The sequence below is a fragment of the Syzygium oleosum genome, unplaced genomic scaffold (assembly GCF_021117445.2).
Source record: "Syzygium oleosum isolate NSW1041296 unplaced genomic scaffold, Sole_v2.1 Sole_v2.03, whole genome shotgun sequence".
Classification (NCBI taxonomy): Eukaryota; Viridiplantae; Streptophyta; class Magnoliopsida; order Myrtales; family Myrtaceae; genus Syzygium; species Syzygium oleosum.
Window position 1 is genome coordinate 19,489,582 of NW_026607487.1, and position 24,161 is coordinate 19,513,742.

General features: G+C 41.1%; 4 protein-coding genes across 4 annotated transcripts; 2 read left to right on the forward strand and 2 right to left on the reverse strand.

Annotated features, from left to right (window-relative positions):
* Nucleotides 1-724: 724 nt before the first annotated feature.
* On the forward strand, nt 725-4,530 carry LOC130137734 (U-box domain-containing protein 13-like). Its single transcript, XM_056309702.1, has 4 exons — nt 725-997; nt 2,001-2,117; nt 2,464-2,916; nt 3,290-4,530. The coding sequence occupies exons 1-4, from the start codon at nt 725-727 to the stop codon at nt 4,364-4,366; spliced, it is 1,920 nt and encodes a 639-aa protein (XP_056165677.1). The 3' UTR covers nt 4,367-4,530.
* Nucleotides 4,531-5,483: 953 nt separating this feature from the next.
* LOC130137735 (pentatricopeptide repeat-containing protein At5g03800-like) lies at nt 5,484-9,188 on the reverse strand. The gene is made up of 2 exons (XM_056309703.1): nt 7,052-9,188; nt 5,484-5,748 (listed from the first exon to the last, which is right to left on the reverse strand). Exons 1-2 carry the CDS (start codon nt 9,153-9,155, stop codon nt 5,681-5,683), a joined length of 2,172 nt encoding a protein of 723 aa, XP_056165678.1. The 5' UTR covers nt 9,156-9,188; the 3' UTR covers nt 5,484-5,680.
* A 24-nt stretch (nt 9,189-9,212) lies between these two features.
* Nucleotides 9,213-13,608, forward strand: LOC130137736 (uncharacterized). The gene is made up of 10 exons (XM_056309704.1): nt 9,213-9,275; nt 9,408-9,495; nt 9,683-9,785; nt 9,910-9,993; nt 10,698-10,738; nt 10,839-10,904; nt 11,000-11,059; nt 11,158-11,209; nt 11,315-11,441; nt 13,371-13,608. Exons 1-9 carry the CDS (start codon nt 9,223-9,225, stop codon nt 11,392-11,394), a joined length of 627 nt encoding a protein of 208 aa, XP_056165679.1. The 5' UTR covers nt 9,213-9,222; the 3' UTR covers nt 11,395-11,441; nt 13,371-13,608.
* Nucleotides 11,871-12,628, reverse strand: LOC130137737 (17.4 kDa class I heat shock protein-like). The gene has a single exon (XM_056309705.1). It carries the CDS (start codon nt 12,534-12,536, stop codon nt 12,060-12,062), a length of 477 nt encoding a protein of 158 aa, XP_056165680.1. The 5' UTR covers nt 12,537-12,628; the 3' UTR covers nt 11,871-12,059.
* Nucleotides 13,609-24,161: the final 10,553 nt, after the last annotated feature.

Sequence of the window (24,161 nt, forward strand, 5' to 3'; positions counted from 1 at the left end):
ATTTCAATATTTAGTTTGATATAGCTAATTTCGAGTTAAATAGTACTTTTCTCATTTTGAGCACAAAGTTGGCGATATCGTTATCCGAATTCATTTAGTTACGACTACCCAATGTGTGAAATACATTCTTCATATGTCTAACTCCACTTGAAGGAACTTATTGAATGGTCACCGTCAATGACATTTGAATTCGAAAAATTAAGATTGCTTATATGATTCTATGTTAATTAGTATAATCTTTCTAGCTGTGAATTTTTAACGTACAATGCACCAGTGAAGATTAATTCGTACGATGAAAAATAAATTATTACTTCCATGTGGCGCACGAGTAAATTGGCTAGTCAGCATTATTCGAATAAATTAAAGAATCGGTGAAAACAAGAAAACCTGTCGGCTTATAGTTTCCAGCTTTTGACTTGAAAAGCTGGTGGCGCCAATGAACGACGGAGCGTTCATGCTAACAGGAGTCTTCGTCTTGGTCTTCATCTTCGGCTTCATCTTCTATTCCTATAGACCGAAAGAGCTTTTGACCCTGAAAAAGACCCAAAGAGCTTCTCTCTTTCAAATGGTGTCCCGCATGGCCTGCGACAGCGATGCCCTCCCATCTCTCCAACCTTAGCGCACGGAAATCTCTCGTGCTCTGAATAAGGTCAATTGGTTCATTCCTCCAGGACTCTCGCGGGCAGCGCGTTTTCTCTTCTCCACCCAACTGAGAGAGTGAGTCATGGAGGAGGAGCACAGAGGAGCGTTGGCTCAGAGCATGATTGATGCCGTCGATGAGATAGCTTCCATCTCGTGTTACAGGGGCACGGTCGAGAAGCGGTACCGCAATCTGGCCACGAGACTGAAGCTGTTGACTCCATTGTTCGAAGAGATTACGGACAGCAAGGAGCCAATGCCCGAAGGGACGATTGGAGCTCTTGCCGCGCTCATGGAAGCTTTGAGTTCCGCGAAGGAGCTGCTGAAGTTCGGGAGAGAAGGCAGCAAAATTTACGCGGTGTGTGCTCGCAATTTCTCTGTGATCTTTGGATAGTCAATTTTTTGGTGTAATATTTTTTAATCCTGTTGCATCCCCATTCACACTGGTTTGACGTTAAATTTCAGTGGAGTTTTTACTTTTTGGATCGGCTTCTGATAAACGAGAAGCTATCAGTGAAAATTTAACCTGAGAGTCTGCAATAAGAGCAGAGCATTGCAACTTAGCTTGAAGAGGGAGCCCCTAGAGGTAGAACAGGTGGTATTTAATACGCCTTTATCAAAAAAGTACTCAGACGGAAGCAGTGTCGTATTGTCTGAGGACAGAGGATGCAAAATCAGAGCATCGGTCTCAGTTATTATGAGTAGCATCAAATGCCAAGAGGAGTGCATTACATACTTGTTATTAATATGTTTGGACATCTCCATGTGAGGGACCCTGGAAAGCATGGGCTACATCTATTTGCTTAGCAGCTTGTGATGATAGTAGAAATTTGCCGCTACTCTTAATGGCCGAGGTTGATTTTATGGTTCTCGGTTGGCATTGAAAGACCAAAGAGGAAGGAACATATTGGCTCTTCTTGGGATTTCAGTAGCATTGCTTCTTTGAATGCCTTATGCCTCCACTGCACGAGAACATCCTGCTTATTGTAAAGTTCATGAAGGTTTAAGCAGCTTTCCAATCATTGTCTGAACCCTGGAGATGTGTCTAGCTTATGGTGGAATTGCCATTAGGGAAAGAAGGGTTGCCGGTTGGTAGTTGGAATATTCATTGTTGAATGGTCTCGTCTCTGTAAATTTTATGAAGTCTTACTCGTGCAAAGTGCCAACCAAATGTGACTCGTTTAATTGCACTACAACAGGGCTTGGATATACACTTATCTGCTGCTAAATAAGTCATTCCGTTTCTCTGGAGGAAGGATCAAAGAAGGGCCGTCTAATAAGTGTCAACGCATGATTCTTTCATGAATTTCTCCTGTTTAAATTTTGCATTTCTTAAACTGTATATTTTGCTCCTCTTACAGGTCTTAGAAAGGGAGCAGATCATGAATAACTATCATGAGGTGACCTCCCAACTGGAACAAGCTCTAAGTAGAATTTCATATGAAAACCTGCACATATCAGATGAAGTCAAGGAGCAGGTAAGACGTCATCTTCAAAAGTTTGTTCTTTTCAGTTATCTGGGACATGGTTACAATCAGACTGCATGGAGTATGTTATTTTCTTGGTGATGTTCACATAATTTTGGTGCAATCTACTTGTTGCATAGACCATTGCACATGCCGGCCGGTACCAGTGAAAATACACCAACAAAAAAACCTGACTGAAAAATTAGCCACAGAATTGTGGACTTTATCTATTTCAAACCTTGTTTATCCCCAATTTGTACATGTTAAGAATACTTCTCTTCTAGGACATTGGAACCCTTAACCTTGAGTTTTTAGTTTCGATACTACAATCAAGAGAATCTAACCTTTTGGCTTCCAGGTTGAGCTCGTCCTTGGACAATTTAGAGGAGCTAAAGGAGGAGTCAATTCATCTGATGTCGACTTGAATGAAGAGCTCTTAGCCCTTTATTACCAGAGTAGTGACACAGCTCCGGATCAAGCTGTCTTAAGGAAATTGGCTGAAAAGCTAGAGTTAATGAAGATCGCTGACATTAAGCAGGAGTCACTGGCTCTACATGAGATGGTTTGTGCAAGTGGTGGAGATCCAGGGGAGAGCATTGTGAGAATATCAATGTTACTGGACCAAATTAAAGCCTTTGTGCAGACAGAGAAACTTGACATGGTTCCGCCTACCGGCGAAAAGAACGTTCTTCCCAGTTCCAGCGGGTCATCAGTCGATGGCAATAAAAAAACACCGGTCATCCCAGATCTTTTCCGTTGCCCAATATCCTTGAAGTTGATGAAGGATCCCGTTGTAGTGTCAACAGGCCAGGTATGTGCATTACTGGTTCTTCCTTCGCTGTGGATTCATGACGGACGTTGCAGTTGCACTATTATGGGAATCCAACTGTATCTTATGGACTTGTCAAACCAATGTATTCTAAGTCTGATGGGAGATAGTTAAAAAAGGACTAGGGAGATAGTTAAGTATGGACCAAGAGTCCTTTTTTGCCGTAGTATATAGCATTATAGGCCCGTATTAGCATAAAATTTTTAGCATTCTATTAGCATATGTTAAAAAATGCAAAAACTTCTACCTTTTGAGCAGGCTATCCCCCCCCCCCCCTCTCTCGTGGGCGCATGCGTGGATATGTTTGCACATATTCACAGTCCTCATGCACTGATCACTCTTTATCCTGCTGCAGACCTATGAACGCTCATGCATTGAGGAGTGGCTAGAAGCGGGTCATAGAACATGTCCAAGGACACAGCAAACCCTTTCTAACACAACTCTTACACCCAACAATGTCCTTTGCAGCCTTATAGCTCAATGGTGTGAGGCTAACGGCATTGAGCCACCAGGACCTCCAAGCAGCTCTCGACCCACTAAAACCATCTCAGCCAGCTTCCCTGCAGAATGCGCTGAGGTTGAACTTCTTGTGCGCAAACTTGCTTCTGGAAATCCTGAGGAACAGCGGTCAGCTGCAGGTGAGATTCGCCTTCTTGCGAAGAATAATAGAGATATCCGTGTGGCTATTGCTGAAGCAGGTGCGATTCCCTTCCTCGTACACCTTCTTTCAACTCCAGACTCGCGCATTCAAGAGCATGCTGTCACTGCTCTTCTCAACCTTTCAATATGCGATGAGAATAAAGGAAATATTGTCTCCTCTGGAGCCGTACCAGGCATACTCCATGTTCTGAGGACTGGGAATATGGTAGCACGGGAAAATGCAGCGGTCACACTCTTCAGTCTCTCAGTTGTAGATGAATATAAAGTAACGATTGGTGCATCTGGTGCGATTCCTCCACTCGTGTTGCTTCTAAATGAAGGAACCCAAAGGGGGAAGAAGGATGCTGCAACAGCTCTTTTTAATTTGTGCATTTATCTAGGTAACAAGGGGAAGGCTGTCAGGGCTGGCATTGTACCCACCCTGATGCAGCTTCTAACTGAACCTGGAGGCAGGATGGTGGATGAGGCACTCGCTATACTGGCAATATTAGCCAGTAATGCTGAAGGGAGGGCTGCCATTGGCGCTGCAAAGGTAGTGCCGGTTCTTGTAGAATTGATTCACGTTGATTCTCCTAGGAACAAGGAGAACGCTGCTGCTGTTTTGGTGCATCTTTGTGCTGGAGATCAGCATCCTCTGTTAGAGGCAAAGGAACTGGGAATCATGGAGCCACTGGTGGATTTGGCACAAAATGGCACAGAGAGAGGGAAACGAAAGGCTGCTCAATTGGTTGAGCGTTTGAGCCATTTCGTTGAGCAGCAGCAGGAGGCTTAGGCGGTGCCTAAGCCGAGGTCGAGGTTCAGGTACAGGCTGAGACCGAGGCTGAGGCTGACGCTCAGCCAAAGAGCCGCCCTCGACTGCAAATGTTATTGATAATGATAGCTGAAGCTTTTCGCCACCTCTTTTGTGCTTTTTTATTCGTGATTTTGGTTTTGATTTAGCTTGTTCTGAGGTGTTCCACATAGAAAGGGAACTTACTCATCCACATAACTGTCATTGAGAATGGTTACTCAACTTAATGCAAACCACGCCATAACATAGACACCAACTCAACATAAAATTAGACCATATAATATTCTCATGAAACTACAAAAAACATAGGTGTTCGTAACCTCAAATTTTACCTCCAGTTTTTTCAAATCATTAAATTCTTGAGCAAACATTTATCAGCGAGATACAAGAGCCAAAGCACGTATTAAACATCAAAAATGGTTTTTACTCATCAAAACGAATATTTTCACACCCATTTTACCACCCCAATCTTATGGTCAACTTTTTTATCCTTCAAACCGGTCGTATGTTTTCCACGGTAATGGGAAGTTTACGAATTCTTGATTTCAATTGCACATCTCGCGATTAGAGATTGCTAGCATCCCCACACAACAAAAATCGGTTCCGAAGGAATGTCGAACAAGGGAGTAATTGTTAGTCAAATTTCGGTCAAACCTTCCGATATCCGAAAGAAAGATCCCAGAGAGGAAAACCATACCTAGAGGTCTTACAATCGAATGAAATTAACAAACCTCTAAGTTAAGATAAATAATGATTTTTGAAGGTAATAAGTTACCAAAACTACGCCCGATTCATAAACTTGAAATCTCAGATCTATGATTTTGCGATTCACCTAACAACATTGGTCTCAATGGAAAGCTCTCATTGAAAGTTTCAGGGGTTCTTTTTTTTTTAGCGTAGGTAATTTTAGCAGGTGCAAGAACATTGGGGTGTACATATTTAGCTCTTCAAAAGAACCAACTAAAAACATTACCTCGTGTATTTTTTTTTGGTCCAAAAAAAAAAAAAGAAACAGCTTTTCTTCAAGGACATTAATTTTTTCTCATAATTTTTCAACTCCTGTATTCCAATTAACTAAAAGCTGCATAACACTAAAAGATGTAAAAGACTTCCCTTCTTGAAAGTTGATCTGATGTTTTTTGCTGTCTTCCATCCCTTTCTTTTATTGGGAGGTATTAAATCAATTGTACATTCTACTCTTTCTTCAAAAAGCTTAAATAAATTCTATGATGCAAATATACTTAAGACAACCACACACTTTGAGCAAAAGACGTGGGAGCATAACCTGCACGAGCTTTACCATCGGTCGTCGCACGAGCAGTGCCCACCTGAGAAGTAGTGAAATCCCGAAGCATCCCGCAAGGCTGCGTTTGGTCGTCCGTATTTCTGGTCAGGATAGGATTGGATAGGATAGGATAGGATAGGAAATCTAGGGATTTGGCCATATCATATCCACTGTTTGGTGAAGTACGGATTCAAAGTCGGATATGCTCATATCCTATCCTATCCTGTGTTTGGTAGAAACTGTATATCAATATAAAGGACATATATACCCCTACGTGATGCTCATGAAATATTTTGATCTTATTACTATAAAAATAACATTCTCATACACAAATAAACTTGAAAATATGACATTTTATTAGATTTTCAAATTTTTTTGCAAAAATAAAATAAAATGAAAATAGAAACAAATGAGACAAGAAAATTGTCATCATCGTCTTTCTTCGAGCGCTTTTCCGCAAACAAATCATTCTTCAGCTTCTTCTTAGGCGGAGGCTTCACCGCACCCGCACCCTTCTTCTTCTTATTAACAGCCAGGCCACCCATTGATCTGCAAAAGCATCAAATACCAGGGTTTACACATAACAACGTTGGAAGAACATCTTAAATGGGATAACAAAGATGGAACTCGAATGTGAAATAAAAAAGCCATCTTTCGACATCAACTGAAGCCGCGAAAAGCGGAGAGACAAGCTCCAAGTTACCAAACCTCAACTCCACCAAACCACAGAGCATCGCAAGCACAAAACAAACAATCGAAACAGCGAGATGGTGGGTTCCTTCATCGTCCGCAATCACGTTGTTTTTCGAAACAGACAAATCCAACAGAACTGAATCAGCAATTGCAAGGACGAAGGGCCACCGATTCCTTGCTCCACCGCGAACTAGATACCATTCGACGAACACGACGAACGCCATTGACGACGGTGCGAAACTGGAGAGGACAGTAACAATACCTGAGCTGAGCAGAGCAGAGCAGTCGGCGCGCCTAGAAGAAGAAGAAGAAGAAGCGACGAAGAGGTTCGGAGCTTCTCTGATGTCGCCGGCGAGGTGCGGAAAAGCGCTTCTTCCCGGCAAGCTTCAACAGTATTTCCGCGGACGACCACCTGATCTCCTCCTCCTGCGGGTCCTTCCAGTTCAGCATCTCGACGAGCCGCGTGGGTGAAGAGTGCGTGAATGAAGGGTAGGGTTTCTAAAAATTTGCTTTTATGTGACGGATAGGAGAAATCCTATCCGACTTTATTCTACCCTCTCCCCTCGGATTTTTTTATCCGGGTTATATCCCCTCTATATCCGACATTATACTATCCGGGACACCTACCAAACACGGGATAGGATAAAACATATCCTATCCCGAGTTTTATACGGACGACCAAACGCAGCCCAAGAGTATTTGTCTATTTGTGATGGCTGATGTGTATTTCAAGAACTGATGGCAGTCCTCACAAAGGCTGATGTTCTTTACAATCTTGATGGGTTTTCCCGGTCTATTCATCAAAAGCCCGAATGCTGCAGCAAGTTTTGCACTGTGATAGAGCAAGAAATCCTTTTTCTGCTGTTCTCCAACTTCATGGAGAACAAAACTTGTGTCAGGCACATACCCAGCTTTTTGGCATTCTGAAATTAGGATTTCCAACCCGCTATAGATGTCCTTGGTTTGGGAATGGGACTTATCTCTTGTATAAAATGATATTGTCTCGTTTTTATGGATGACCCAACTCCGTGAAGGCTGTTTCTGAAACCCTTTGACTCTCATTTCTTTCCTCACTGTATCAGAGCAATGCCATCTTCCAGAGGCAGAGTACAGATTTGCAACAAGCACATAGGTGGAAGGATCTTGTGGTTCCATTGAAAGTAAATGCTTTATAACTCTTTTACCAAGAATTGCATTGGAATGGATTCCACATCCATCAAGCAAAGCTCGCCAGACTGAAGCCTCTGGTTCAAAAGCCATATTGCTGATTGTTTTCTCTGCAAGCTCAAAAAATCCCCAGATTCCTAAAACACCAACAAATGATGCATAATGCTCCTGTGAAGGTTCTATATCAAATTCTGTTTGCATGGATGAAAAGAATCTACAACAATCATCGACTAAACAAAGTTTAGTATATTTGTAAGCTGATATAACTAAAAGGATGCTGATCTTGTCAGGCTTTATGCCTGCTTTGTGTAAGTTTGACCAGACTGTGAGGGCATCATCTCCCCGCTTATGTATGATGAACCCCGCAATCAAGCCATTCCATGAAACTACATCATGTGCAGGCATAATGTTAAAGACTTTTTTAGCAGAATCCATATTCCAACACTTGAAGTACATACTGATCAACGCATTTGCTACCTCTAAATCTGAAGATAATCCAGATTTAAGAACATGACAGTGAATTTGCTCACCCATCCTATCAGACCCTAGAGTTCCACAAACACCGAGTATTGAAGTTGATGCAGCTTCATCAAGAATTATGCTCCCTTCTGCTCGATAACGGCAAAATAGTGACATTGCTTCATCCGGCAGCCCATTACCTGCATACCCACATATCATCGAAGTACATATGATAGAGCCATCCCACTCAAAAGGCCACCGTTTGAACATCTTTCCAGCATCCACCATCCTCCCACAATGAGTGCACATATCAAGCAAAGCTGCTTCAACACGAGCATTTGCCAGGAGACCAAACTTGATAATAAACCCTTGCAACTGCTCACTAAGTTTCCGTGCCCCAAGCAACCTACAGGCCTTAGCAACAGTAGTTAAGGTGTAGTCAGTCAATTCCAAGCCCTCCTCCACCATACTAATAAATAAATCTAGCACTTCAAAAGCTTTGCCATTTTCACGGAGTCCTGCCAAAAGGGCGTTGCAAGAAACAGAATCCTTCTCTGGCATTGTATGAAACATATCCATAGCCATATCAATCGAGCCAAACTCCCCATAGGCTCTAATCATCTCTGTCCAAGTGATAATATCCCTCGTGGCCATCTTCTCAAACAAGGTCTCCACATCATCTATGGTTCCACATTTTATATAAAATTTGATAAGTGCATTGTTCACACTCAAGTCAGTCTCCATACCAATTCTGATGGCATGAGCATGAATTTCTTTTCCTCTAAGTAAACTACCAGCATCAGTACAGGCAGTCAAAACCGCAGAAAGAGTCATATAATCAGCTCTAAAACCATCCATTTGGTCCATTTGCCGAATAGATTCAAATGCCCTCTCGTACATTTGGGCCTTCACCAATCCCGAAACTACAGTATTCCAGGAAGCAATGTCTCTCTTAGGCATTTCGTCAAACAATTCAAGAACGGAATCCAGACACTCGCATTTATTGTACATACCCATAAGTGCATTCGAAACGAAAACGCTTTCTAAATAACCCGTTTTAGCCACCAAAGCATGGACTTGCAAACCTAGCTCCAACTCAGTGAGCCGTATACAAGCGGTCAGAATCGCAACGAAGCTATACTCATTTGGCTGAATACCTGAACCCATCAATCTGAAGAAAACCTCCACCGCTTCGAGCCCTCGGTCTTTGTTCCATGGAGAGGTTCCACTGCTGATGGATATTTTGTTCCATGGAGAGGTTGCCATGCTTATAATTGGTCTTTGCAGGTTGGTCCTCTCTATTCCTCCAACTTTTAACACCTGTGTAAATTAATTCATTCTGACCTGTTTTTATTTGGATGCTTGTGCTGATATCTGTGGTGACTGATTCTATGCTGATAATCATGTCTATAAATACAGTATTTTTAAAAGAGATCCTGGTCGTGTAACTCCTGGACCTTCCTTATCAAGTGAACTTTGTGATGGATCCATCTCTGAAGTCAGTGAGGTACTGCAAATTGTGAAGTGACTAAACATGTGATTATACTTGGTTGCGATCTATTTTTCCAACTGACTCATTCCATCCATTACTTAGCAGTAGCACATGTCATTATCACTTAATTGGCAATACCATACGTGCAGAGGAATTAAAGTTTCAGTTATCTAAACGTTGTCCGCCCTGTCTTCTTTTTCAGACTAGCTCTTTGTTGGGAAGAGTAAGATATTGCAGAATTTGCGAGGCCTATATCAAAGGGTTTGACCACCATTGCCCTGCGTTTGGAAATTGTATAGGTAATGGTAAGCTCCACTTTGCAATTGAACTCTTAAGAGACTCCTTGATATAATTATTCTTCATCATTCTTACCTATAATCATGAAGCACATTTCCTCCGCATCACATTGGTGTTGGCATCGCTATGCAGGTCAGAATAACTATTTCCTTTTCATGGCTCTTTTGGCTGGATTTCTTATCACCGAGTCTTCTTTTGTAGCCAGCTCATCTAAGTGTAAGTTTGGCTAATGCTGCCTGACTTTATCCAACTCTTTATATACATTAAATTTTCACTGGGACATTCCCCCTGGAGTTTGAGCTGGGGTCAGAATGATTTTGCAGGTGAAGTGAGCCTAGATTATGAAAGAAAATTTTTGATATTAGACCAAACTATATGCCATTAAATTTCCCAAGCTAATCATTTGCATATGTATCTGCCAGTGCTACTCCATATAAATGCTGGTATTGCTCGTTATTTGGCAGATATGCAATCATTATTTGCAGATTAATGGATGAACAGACAGAAATTGGTCATTTATTGCTGAGATAGTCTTAAATAAATTAGGGTATGTGAGGAGGCATCCATCTTCATCCAATCAAGGTTTAAGCAATATATAGGTTCCTGAAGGACAATTGTAACCCGGCACACTGTATTTACTCATGTCTCGGGATAGAAATGTTCCAAAGCTGTGATACACAGGTTTCTTAAAGACAAATAAAAGTTAACTTCTATGTATATTTAAAAAATTGGTAAATAGTTCCACATGCTGTATACACTACCTTTGGTCAAAGAGCAAAGGTTGTTCCTCTTTTTAACCTTTCAGGCTTGGAGCTGGTCTTTCTCTCCACTAGTCATGCTTTACTTGTTAGAAATTATTCATCTTCCAGCCTTTCACGTGTTCTTTTTCCTGTCTTGTGCATCTGTCTGCTGACCGTCAGTTGCTTCTAAATCTTCAATTCCGTACCAAACTAGATTGGAGGTTAGTAATTGCAGTTTGAGCATCTTTTGAATTGTATAAAGTACAAATGGCTCATCGAATGACTTAGTGACCTTCTAAAACCATCTTTTTATGGCTTCAGAGTAATATGGAGGCAGACTTGGTCATTGGTGGATTGCTGTTTTCTCTGCTCCAATTGATATGGCAGGTCTAATTTTTTGCTTGTGTGCAAGTTTCTTATCAGTAACTTCTTGCAACATGTAATGGTATTGTGCGAGCGTATAATTTGTTTTTGTCGTGCAGGGTATATTCTTAATGTGGCATATATACTGCATATGTTTCAACATTAGAACTGATGAGTGGGTAAGTGCACAATCAGTGGGGCACTTTCTCCTGAACATATTTCTTTTTACTTGGATGAATTCTGGAGTACGCATCATCCTGGCATGCATCTTTTTCAGATAAACTGGAAGAAGTATCCAGAGTTTCAACACCAAGTTAAATCTGAACAAGGTAAATTTACTTGCTTTTCTTATTCCATCAGCTCGATGGTTCTTCCCAAACTTTTAGAGAGAGATTCTTTGTTTGTCTTAACTGTTTCATCATTTGCTTATCTAGGGCAAAGTTCTACTAACTTGGCGTTCCGGAACCCATATGATAAGGGCATCCTGGGGAACATTAGAGAGTTCCTATCATAAAAACAGCAGATAACCTATGCTTCTCCTGACGATGGAAGCACAGCAACGTAAGTCACCTGAATTTGTTGCTCTTACTGCAATTCTGATACGTAAGGAACTGTGCCTGCTTCTGACAAATTCTATCACTGACCTTTCGGGATTGTACAGTGAAGGATATTTATACGCAGTTCACCTTCTGATCTCTCAACTCATCCACTATAGAATTAAAGTAAATTTGCGCTCTTCTAGAGTTTTGTTGGTATCTTATTTATTTATCAAAGAGTTGAAGTAAAAAGGAAGAGCTGATGCGGAGATTTTTTTTCTTAGGGTCTGACCCATCTAAATATGAACTTTATAATAGTAAGCTGATGGCAAGAAATGAAATTTCTAACAATACTCTGAAAATATAGAACCTCCTTTTCCAATTTTCCCCTTTTTCCATTTACTTCGTCTGTTTTATTGAGCTTGCTACATAACCTGAGATAAATATGAGGAACTTTCTAAGAACTCAAACGATTCAAGCTTGAATTATTTTCACTAAAAAAGTGATAGCTGATTACATATTTTTGGATATACTAGAACACGAGCACACAATGAAACACACAAGCAAATCATTTATTCACAACTCATAGAGTTGTATTCGTGGCATTGCATATTGCATTGCATTAGCACAACACACTCCTGGATTAACCAGATATATCAATGGACTTCACCTCCGGCTTCTTCTCCTCTTCCTTAGGCACAGTCACAGTGAGCACCCCATTCTCCATACTTGCCTTGATCCGGTCCATCTTTGCATTCTCTGGGAGGCGGAACCGCCTCATGAACTTCCCACTGCTCCTCTCAACCCGGTGCCACTTATCATTCTTCTCCTCCTTCTCCTTGCTTCTCTCCCCACTGATCTGAAGGATTCTCCCCTCTTCCACCTCAACTTTCACTTCCTCCTTCTTCAGCCCCGGAACATCCACTTTGAACACGTGGGCCTCTGGAGTTTCTTTCCAGTCAATTCGTGCATTCGCGAATGCTGAAGTTTGGCGAGCCGAGGCAGGCATATTAGTGAGCGAGGAGGTGAAGAGGCCATCAAGAGGGTCCCAAATGTCTAGAGAGAATGGGTCAAAGACGTCGGTTCGGCGGCCTCCAAAGATGCTGGGAATGAGCGACATTGTGATCACTGATCAGAGAATTCTGGAAAACTGAGATGATTCTGCAATGTATGAATGAACGTTGTCGGATGATTCTGGTGAGAGCTGAGCAAGGACGTGCGGTGTTTATATAGAGCTTGCACGAGCATTCTGGGTCTTGTTGGAAAGAGGAAAAGAGACATTGGAGAACTCTAGCGTCTTCAAGTCGCTTGTTCTCTCACCTAGTAAAAAGATAAAGTAGTGCTAATTATGGACTCTCAGACTCTCAAACCTTCCACCATGTTCGCGATGCATCTTTCTTTTCCTTCGTACTGATCCAGATCGAGTGAAACATTCTGCACAGGACCTGGACAAATATTCCTATTTACTTTGTGGCTTATATATTAATTATTTACTTACTGCAGCAGAAGGCGCTGATTCTTCTCTCGTGTCTCAGACGATTATTTATTGTTGGACCACTTTGTTATTTGGCTATTTGGCTGCTTTTGCAAATCTCACGCACTATCGCCACTTTATAAATGGTAAAACGCGGAAATTAAGTCTAAAGATGTTATTATGATCAAAGGGCAAGTAGAATGTCAGATCAACTTTTCTTTGCAAACACTTGAGCGTTAGCCAGGAAGGACATAGAGAATGTGAAAGATAGCAGTTTGAATCTAGCAAGGTCGAGAGCGGGTCAGAATACGAATTGGTGGCTTACAAGCAAATATCACGACAGACAAAATCTATATGTTGCAATTTCCAAACATTAACGAAGAATTCATGTTGATTCTAACTTCACAGGTTTTTATCGCTGCACGAAATTCTTTCCTAAGATTCGAAGTTAACGCATCTTTCCATTCTCTTCTTTCACAGATGAAACTGTTCTTGTTGGTATCGTTGTTGATTACATCGGAACATGAGGCAACGATATCGATATTGCCTGGCAAAAACCCAAAAGCATGCGACCCTTCAGGTAAACTCAAATGGGCCTAACCAATAGGTGGGTTTGCGACAGGCCCCAGAAAAAAATGGATCGATGGTTGGTTTGGGGTCAGTGTCAGTCAGACCTTAAATCCTTTCTCGAGCCTAATTAATAACGATTAAATTCCCATTGATTGCTCTAAGTGGGTCCTGCTGGGCCTGTCTGGTCTAAACTATTTGTCCGTGCCTGCCATATGATGGCTTCGCTTATATGGGCGTGTCGTCGGACATCATATCCGGACCTTGACATGTCCCTAAGGTTGCATTTGGTTGTCCGGATTTGAATTAGGATAAGATAAGATAAGATAAAGTAAGATTAGAAATTCTCTCGATATCCTCCCGATTGTAAATAATCCTATCATGTGTTTGGTGTAATCTGGATTGAAAATTTTTAAAAATCTTTAAAAATCGTCCAAATATCTTTCTCTAATCATCCTCCTCCATTCTTCATGCCTTCACTGTTTCACTAACGACCGGTGGAAACTCCTTTCTCCCGTAGCTTGTTTGGTGAATGAAACCGCCTCATGTGTGGGCTACCGCGAGAGAAGGCCACTTCATCTCTAAATCCATCAACACCAACTTTTCATTGATGGTAATTACAACCAAGAGTTTGAAGGGCGTGATAAGAACAGTGAAAATAAGAAAGAGAGAGAGAGAAAAAAAAAGAAATGCAGAAAAACCCATTGAAAAGCCAGAGATAATATAATAAAAGGATTAACTACCCTCAAAGTTCATCACCATCTTGATAAAAAGCCAATATCAAGACCTGCAAATTGGAAAAGTAACAGCTGTGAACGGATTTATTACCTTAAAATTCACAATTTCTTCAAACTTCAAGAACTCTGTATGAACATCCTCGTAAAACTCCTCAAATGAGTGTTCAACCTCTTCGTCTGTGTACTGAAAAGAATCAAAAACCTTGATCACTAGTCAGTGTGAAGCAGAGTGAATTTCGGGAATTTTTCAGAGCTTTCTTGTCTTCGTGTGGTGGTGGGTGAGTCGTGAATGTGAATAGAGTAGAAAAAACTCGGAGAAGAAGAGGGAGAGAGATGCGGGAAGAGAGGGCAAAAGCTGCAAAGATAGCAATTTGCCGATATTCTGAAATTTAGTTTTCTTTTTTATTAAATATTTTTATATTTTACATATCCTATCCGGGCCTATCCCACTCCCTAGGTGGGATTTTTTTATCCGGACTATATCTGGGCTATATCCGATCATATCCAGATTTCGCGTCACTCCAAACACCGGATAGGATTCTATCCGGGATTTTATCCAGTCCACCAAATGCAGCCTAAAAGGCTACACCTGGATCACGAAGTGTAAAAAGAAGTTGGGTATTGCCGGGTCGGGACAAGAAAAGGATACTAACTCAACAAGGGAGACCGGGTCGTGCTGGCATCGGAACATTTAAATAAGAAATGCATTGGTGGAGCCTACCTAGTTGTAGGACAGGCCGCCAAGGCCCCTGCTAGCGATAAACTCTAGGCTAATTGTAAACCTAAGCTCCCAACCAAATTAGTCAGATTTTGCAGCCAACGAGTGGCTATTTCCTCTCTCTCTCTCTCTCTCCAATAGCTGAGCGAATGAGACTTTTTCGTGGGTTGAGTTCAGATTTGATCCTCGGATCTTTTGAGGCTTTTACGATGGAGTTCTCTCACTTTGCTTATGTTCAATCAAATGCTTTGATGATCTGCTGCTAAAAAGTAAAAGCTCCATGAACACGGATTGAAAAGAGAAGTTCCGGCTGCACTTAACCTCTGGAAATTTTTGTGACGGGACTCATGAAACCTAACAAAACGTAAGCAAGGGATCTGACTCGCCGATTATTGGTGCATCTGGCAAAATTTCAATGGTTTCTTCGCGGCGGAAACGTATTCAACCGTCGCACCTCATGTAGCCACAATCAGCACGCAATCGAGTGTAATTCGATTAAAATGGCTGCGTGAGGTTGGTACAATGGAGGTTCCGCAAGGAATCTCTCGATTATAACAAAGATTCCACGTGAAAAAGACAATAAGATCCGTATCTAAGCTGAATCATTGTGACAAGCACTCATGAGATTCCTACTCTGTCACTCCAAAACGTGGGTCCGTTCTTTTCTCGCCGCCATGAACAATCCATCGCTGCAACTTCCATGGACACTCCACACAATCTTTCCTTCCCCATTCGCGCAAGTACTGTCGATAACCTCTGTTCAGAATCAAGAAGAGCCAACGAAAATAATGATACACGAAGCTTGCTCGTCAAATCCACATCATTCAAGTCATCAATACGTACCAATTCAAGCTGCACGTATTGATTCAGCAAACCGAGTCTTTTGGCGCTCACTTAATGCACGCGTACAAGTTAGCGCTGAGTTTCTTAATTACCCACTTGCGATCTTTACCTGTCCCATGCTTGGTTGGATTGTTTCGATCGGGTAGTAAAGACCAACGCTCAAAGCTTAGTTCGCACTCTTTGGATGTATGAACACACTGGTGGCTTCCGATGTCTCTTTCACCAGTCAATTCATCGACGTACTGTAAGCTCTTGCTTGAAGAAATATGTTGATGACTCCCACTTTTAAGCGGAACTCGCGTAATTAATCATAAATTCCGCTGTCCGGCTAGGCAATCTCGAAACGGAATCGGTTGCGTCCTCAATCTCCAGCTTCGCCATGCAAGGAAACTTTGAAGCTTGCCTCTCCGGTTTGATCTTCAAGGAAATCGATTCAGAACGTCTTATGGGAAGGAGGGAAAAGAACCAGCTTTCAGATTTCAAGCAAAGATCATACAGTCCAGTAAATTGAGGAGAGATTGAATAAAACGTCTCAACTCAATATAGCTCATTAGAATGGCAAAATACGTGATTCGTAAATTAACGAAATCCCGTATCGGATGGGAGAGAGCTTGTGAAGCAATTCATAAGTAAAAACCACAACAATTCATTAAATGGTCGAAACATGTGCTCTTTCTAAGGAGTTTCTGCTCATGTTAGTCGAGTTAGGTTGTTGTAAACAGCATAAAAAAAAGTACCCCTTTACTCGGTATGCAGTTTGAAGACAAACCAAGTACCGAATTTATTCTGCAAGTGATAGTCATGCCAAAACTGGCTTGGACGAGATACAACTCAAAGTACGAGAATATTATTTCTTTGAGCGAAGGAGCTTGTAACTCCTCAAGTGACAACCGGTTAAACACTACGTCGCATCATTTGGTTCACTAAAGACAGTCGAATGGTGGTTGAATACGGCTTATCTATTTAAGTGGTCATTCATATTTGGTACCTAGGAATAGAAGGGTACCTTCGTTCAGCCCAGTGAATAGGGTTATTATGTCATTAGGTGAACGTGGAAGATCTAACGTTTAATAAACTTATGGTCAATTAGAAAGGAGTGTTTTGTAATCATCGTAGGAACGGTAGATTCAGATACATATGATAGCTCAATGTCCCTGGTAGATCCAACATCCCTAACGCATACATTATTTTCAGACTTGTTATTTGATAATTGGGTTTATTATCTATAGAATTGCTTCGTCTGGAACTTCAAGTCACCTTTTCATTTGCATATAGTCATGCAATGTAACTCCATAAGTTCGTATGTCGGTAGAAAATTAGAAACATTAGAAGATTGCGTAGTCAAACTAGATTTTTGTCGCTGACGTGTAATATTGCTTGCCGTGCTTGGTAGGTAGAATGTCGGAATCCCACAAATAATTCAACATCGAAAAACAATCTTATCCTCAACGACAAAATATCTACTTAGATATCTAACGCGCGGAAGTAGGTGTTTATCAGCTAGCTAATGATCTAATTAGCGAACATAATTAATACAGGCCAAGTTGGAACCGGAACACATTGGGTTCGATCAGAAATGTTCAAAATCAAGCTAATATAAGAGGCTCCGAAGTACGAGCGACCAGGTACGAAGTTGTCTATCAAAGCACCTAACATGTTTGATATGAGTCTTCGTTTATCATACGAAAAGTTGGTATGTTATGTGATTCTTCAAGTTAAAATAGAACTTTAAAATGCGCAAGTTCGAAAATTTCGATCGTGACTATGCAATATCGTGCATTAACCATAATAGTTCATATTATCATCTGAGATCGATAGGATCTATTATTTGTAAGGAAAATGATTAATATGTAATTTGAAAGCCGTTAGTAGAAACTATTTTTGAATATGATATGGTTAAATGATTGTCCTTCGCTCTAGATGTATTTACATAGATTTGAATGCATCCAAATCGAAAAAGTTCAAATTTTCTTTCTACGAACAAATCGCATCAATATGATTTGCTTTTGATTTGTTAGTACTATCTTTTTACGTGATTTCCCATCATTAGATCTTAATGGGCTATAGATATACACGCTTTTGAAAAATGATGACCAAAATCCACACTTTCAGCTCGAGAATCAATAGTTGTAGGTTCGATTTCGGCCTTGGAGGGCTCTAATTTAAACAGAGATATCATGACGGTGGGTTATTGTGCTAATTTTCGGAGCCTACTAATTATGATCTCACACCCCGAAACATCAAGGAAAAAAAGAACAGAAAAACGATGACCAAAACAGATGACAAGCTTCCCAGCAGGGACCTACAAAATAGCTTCCAGGATATTTTCCATCCTTTTCTCTCCTCCGCAGACCTCTCTCGATGTGATTGCATATCCACGTCTTATCGTCGTCCCATCGTTTCCTAGCGAGCTGTTCGCTCGTTTTACGACGAGGAATATCCTTCACCGAAACTTCGATTTTCGGTTTTTATTAAGGTAGGTTCTGTGGCTTGATTTCTAGGAGAATTGTGGCGAAAGACAGAGTGTAACACAGGATTATATGGAATGGATAGAAATTGAATGGACTGGAAATGGATCTGAGATCAACAAAGTTCCAAGCTACATTACAATACTCCTATGAAAGCTGTAAAAGACTTGAAAGTTAACTAAAGCTACAGGAAGCTGTAAATACAGGAAGTAAAGGTGCGTAGGAAACTAAAGTGCAGGTAAGCTTGAGTGTTTTTGCATTGTTGTTGGTCGTGTCCTTTCCTCTTTGCTTCCTCTGAGTATTTGTATCTCCTCCTATCTTGCAACTGCTTGTCGGTTACTTCCATGTTTTCAAACTTTGAATATTTTGGCGCTTTCAATAACTGCCTTTTCTAACCACGTTTTTCCAGTTTTATTGTCCGCCAAAACTTGATCTCAACCGCTAAGATGATTTGAAATCTGGACAAGTAACTTCCCATAATATGCTCGTGCTCACTATTCCCGCTTCTGCTCGTAACTTCTTGCTATCGTGACTTACATGACTGGGTTGTGATTCTTCAGTGTATTCCTGAAGTGTGAACCTCTCGAATTTCGAGAAAGGGTCATTATCCTGAGGCATAAATATTCCAACGTCCCGAACTATGACTCTCCATATTTCGGTGAATATACATATTTTCATCAATTACCGAATTCGGGACATGATGCCATTCACACTTGCTTCTCAGCATGTTTCCGAATTTGGTCCAGACATGTTTCGGAAGATGGCTGATTTCATTATACACCAAATTCGGCATTAAAGCCGATTCAGCAATTATGCCGATTCTTATTTTGGTGTCAACATATGCCCCCTTTTAAAAGGATTAAAAGAACTTTTAATTCTTTTAAATGCCAAAAGAAAAGACACTTACGTCTTATTGCTGTCGCTTCGTCACCTTGCTTCACGCGCTTTGCCCTTTCGTCTTCGAAACACTTCTTCTAAAAATCGTTCCTTTCTTCGTGCCCTTACATTCTCACCTTTTCGACTCTCTGCAACTTTTCGATTCTCTGCACTCTCTCTCGGTTTTCATCTGAACCTAATGGCTTCCAAGGCTTTCAAGGAGCAAACTTTTTCTTTTTCTGCATCAGAGGCTCTTGATCGCTACCATATATTCCGAGATTCTGAAGATTTCAACGAAGAATTTCATCTGTTCTCCGTGGAGAATGACTTCGAGGATTCTTTCATCCTTGGTCCAGCAGTTCACAATCATTTTTCCGTTCCAAAGTGTCTATCAAGCCACTTCCCACGTCACCAATTTGAGGTGCTTCCAGTCCATGAGTCATCTATCTTGGCGTATCAGTGGCACTCTCGTCCTCCTCGTCTTAGGGCTTTCTCCGACTTTGAACCAGATTTCTACCAATGGTATCTTCGACTCCTCCCTTCTAAGAGTCCCCTTTGGGATACCCTTTCAATTCATAATGCTCTGCGTCTTAGCTGTTTTGATTACCATTTGAATCGTGAACTAATCGGAGCATTATCTTGCTTTTGGTCGACTTCCACTAATTGCTTCTTTTTCCCTTTCTCCCCTATGTCGGTAACCTTACTTGATGTATACTGCCTCACTAGGCTCTCTCCTTTGGGTACAGACCCATCTACCCTGTCTCCCGATTCTCGTTCAATGCTTGGTAAATTATCTGACTCTGAAATGGCCTATGGGGCATTTATAAAAAAAGTATTTCAAGAAAGAGAGCATAGTTACCGACGATGAGCATACTGCTTTTCTTTTATATTGGCTCTGTAAATTCATTTTCTGCCATCCCATAGTTAGGATTTCGAACGATTTTGTTGTTGTTGCCTCCGCTCTAGCATCAGGGACCCCACTGGCTCTGGGCAAAACCATGTTAGCCTTGTTATATCGGTGCTTAGCCCATGCTTCCTCCTCTATTGCTTCAGAAGAAGTTAGTGGAGTTTTTGGTGGTCCTCTCTGGCTCCTTCAAGCATGGGCGGCTTTCTATTTCCCTGCCTGGTTTTCTAAGGATTAAGTTATCCAACCCCTTTCGATTTCCATTCCTGACCACCCAGTCTGCCAGGCCTTGAGTAGGAAATTAATCCGTGTTTCCGAAGAACCATCTTCTTATCTTCGGTATTTTATTTCTCAAATCTATTCTGTTGAAGAGAATCCATATTCCTTCACTCCTTTCTTTGTTTCCCGATTTAAGTCCTACCTCTCTGCTTTCCAGAAAAATAGGAGTAACTTCTGGCAAACCGTTCCGACTTCTGTTGATCTTCCTATAAGATTTTCAACAAAAGGCAGATTCGTTGCTGGTTTTGAAATTTACTCTCCCCAATACTGTGCCAGACAGCTTGGGCTGATTCAAGGGGTTCCTGTTCCAGCCCTTTATACTTTCTCTTATGCTTCCTTTGACAAAATATCCTGCAAGCTAAAAGATAATCAACCTTTTGTTGAACTGACCACACTAGTTCGGGGTATTCATTGATTGTCTCGTGTTGTCGAATTCATTGGATATCCCAACCGTTCTTCAGCCGATTTTGATCTCTGGTGGGATGGTTATCGAAAGACCGTATTTTCAGATCCTCTGGATCAAATTCTCCCGAAGATAAAGGATGCTATTCCTCTTACATTGTCAAAAACAATCGAAGCTGCCAATGTACCTTCAACTAAACCAGCAGAGACTTCTAAAGGTAACTTGATTCTGCTTTTTCATATCCATGTATTTCGTTTGATACTCAACTTCCAATCTGACTTTTTATTCTTATAGTGAGTAAGAAAAGGAAAGCTTCAGACTCACCTGCCCCTGCTCCAAAGAAAGTACCAGCAAAACGTAGTGTGAGGAGAGTGATTATTCGATCCTCAGAGTCACCTCCAGAGAGCTCTCCAACAATGAATCAATCTCCCGAACCCACACTACGAGCCATGATAAAGCCACGTACTCCAAAAGGTAATTCTCATACTTTACTTTTGGAGGTTATTACAGCACTAACTTGTTTATCTTCTAATTAATCCAGGAACTCATAAGACCTATCAGCCCAGTACTGCTTCTCCTGTTTCCCTTCCTAGTAAGGATCTTACCCCACTAGCTTCCAGTCCTTTACCGATGATCCTTGCTCCTTTGGCAGAGGCTGAATTGATTCAAGAACAACCTTCTGTTCCACATCCAAAAGAGAGTATACCACAAAAGGATACTCTTGCACCTGTTGTAGGATCTGAAAAAGATCTTTCTTCGTCTTTCATCGGTAAATATTACTATCTTTTGTTTGATTCAAGATTTTATACTGTTGTCTAATATACATAGGCCAACATTTGCAGTTACTGATGAGACCACTCCTGTGCTTCAAGAGACTCCAATTTTTGAAAAAGCATCAAGTGTACCACCATTTGCAGACACTGATGAGCCTCAAGAGACTTCAATTTCTGAAAGAGCATCAAGTGTACCACCATTTGCAGACACTGATGAGCCTCAAGAGACTTCAATTTCTGAAAGAGCATCAAGTGTACCATTACTACCTGCTACTTATACAATTACTGTTTTGGCTCCCTCCACATCTCGTGCTGTGCCTAGTCCACCTGCCAAGATAGAAATTTTTTCTCAAGCTGAACAGGCAGAAATGAAAAGGATTTAGCAGGTACTCATCATGGCTCTTCCACAGCTCCTGATTCTCCAGAGTCCTCAACTTTATCAATGTCTGCTGAAATTCCTAGAGAAATAGCCAAAGCTAAATGGGAAAAGCTCCTTAACTTGTTGGAACCTGGCTATGGAAAGTTGATCAATGACTCTGATAAGGAGCGCCAGGCAAGGATTCTATTCCAGGAAGTATGCTCTGGTAATCCATCCTTTGTTTTATCTGAGCCTTTCCAGGACAAGATTGATCTCTTTGCTGTTGGCTTTGTGGATGCTGTGAGCACAATAAGAGTCAACCTTGATCAACTTCCTCGCCTTCTCTTTGGGGAAAACCGAGGACTGGCAATCTAAGATGAGCTAGCCTGTAAGCGTGAAGATGCTCGTCTTTTCTACAACAATTTCAAAGTTGAAGAGAGCAAACTTCAACGCTTGGAGGTCAGGAAAAAAGAGCTTGAGGCAGAGCTGAGGATGGTGAATGCTCAATTAGAAGAATAGAAGCTCACAGTTTCCACTTTTTGTCCTATACTCAGGCGCAAAATGAATCAGTGTAGGGAGTTGGAAAAAGAATTTGATGCTTCTATTGGAATAGTCAGAGTCCATGAAAAGAAAAGAGCTGAGATTATGGATGAAAACCATAGGCTTGAGACTGAATTGAGAGATTTTGTAATCGAGGCCAAAGCTCTATTGGCTAAATGGAAATAAATTGAAAGTCCTGCTTGCTAGATTTTGATCTCTTCTACATTCACTTAATATCCCGATGATACAAACTCCCGACGCTGTACTCTGTTCACATCAATAATTTAACCCTCTTGACCAAAGTTTAAACCTAATCTCGATTCGGCTCCTTTGACATTTAAACCAATTCAAAGAAAATCGCTCCATTGCAACTTTCATAACTTAAAGGTCAAATAATAACCTTCCCTTTTGCTTATTCTCTCTAGAATTACTAACTTCAAAGATAACTGTTTGTCTATATGCATAAACCACGTTCTGCCTCTATCTTAGTTCCCAAAAAGAACTCTGGCGCACTACTACCCACGATCTGCTCCATATCCTTTACCTTTATAACTACCCAAGCTACCAAATCTTTCCTGGAAACTCACAGTCCTGTTCATGATGTCTTCACATGGTTCTTCATCCCAATTGCTTCTCTGGTCCCGATCAAGACGTCGCATTTCCTATGAAGGTAAATTTTCCACTGAACATTACCACATTTGGATTTTGACAACTATCTAACATGGATAACTTGTTTATTCCACTATCTAGGTGATCGGTCCTTATGGAGGCGACTGCACGAATTACTATCTCAAGGACATCATGCTTTATTATTGAATTGCAAGCATAAGGTAGAAGTTACCGATTTGACCAACTTCTTTAGATCCAAAGTGTTTCTGTCTGCAGATTCTGCCTTCCTAGATCTGGTTTGGGAGCTATGCTCCTTATTCCCTGCTAGCTTTGATGAATTCGAGCATAATGTGAGGGAAATTTGGAATTTGGAGCCTACCATTGTGGAGGCTGACGCCCTTCATCTTCATATTGAGGAAGAATCTTCCCGATTACGACATTCCAAAGAGAAATATGCTCAAGCTCAGGACTACTGTACTCAAGCTAGAGATGACGTTGAGATGACACGTCAACTTCTCAATTTCCTTTCCAATCATCATCGTGTGGAGCGGAGGATACTCAGAGATGAAATTTCCCGTGTCAAGTCTATGGTTGAAGTTGCTTCAAACAAGTACAGGCAATTGCTTCAAGAAGCTTGGGAGAAGTTTGAAATCGTCCGCTTTCATTCTCGTCACCTGGAGTATCTCGAGGGACAACAATCTAAACTCCATCAGGATCTTGCTTTGCATTCTCATCATGTAGCTCAAAACCTCAAACTTGTTAATGACTTGCAGACCTTTGTCACCAAGATTAGAATGTACTTTCATTTCGAATGAATAGATTAATTTCCTTGTGTTTCCCAGATTGATTGATGATATTTCTTCAAAAATTTCCCATTTATAGAACGTGATAGTTCTTTTTCATTGATATCCATCAATCGGTATGTATTCCCACTAAGCACTTCGGTAACCAAATATGGACCTTTTCAATTTGATGACCATTTACCGAATCTCTTATTTTGGAGGTTGAATGGCAAGATTGCTTTCCACACTAAATCTCCCACAATAAACTGTTTGACTTTAACCCTTTTATTAAAAGCTCTGGCCATTCTTTTCTTTTGTGCAATCAACTGATCCAAAGAAGCCGCACGAACCTCATCTAGCTCATCCAAATTTATGTGCATCCAATCTCTATAATCTTCGGACAACATTTCACTC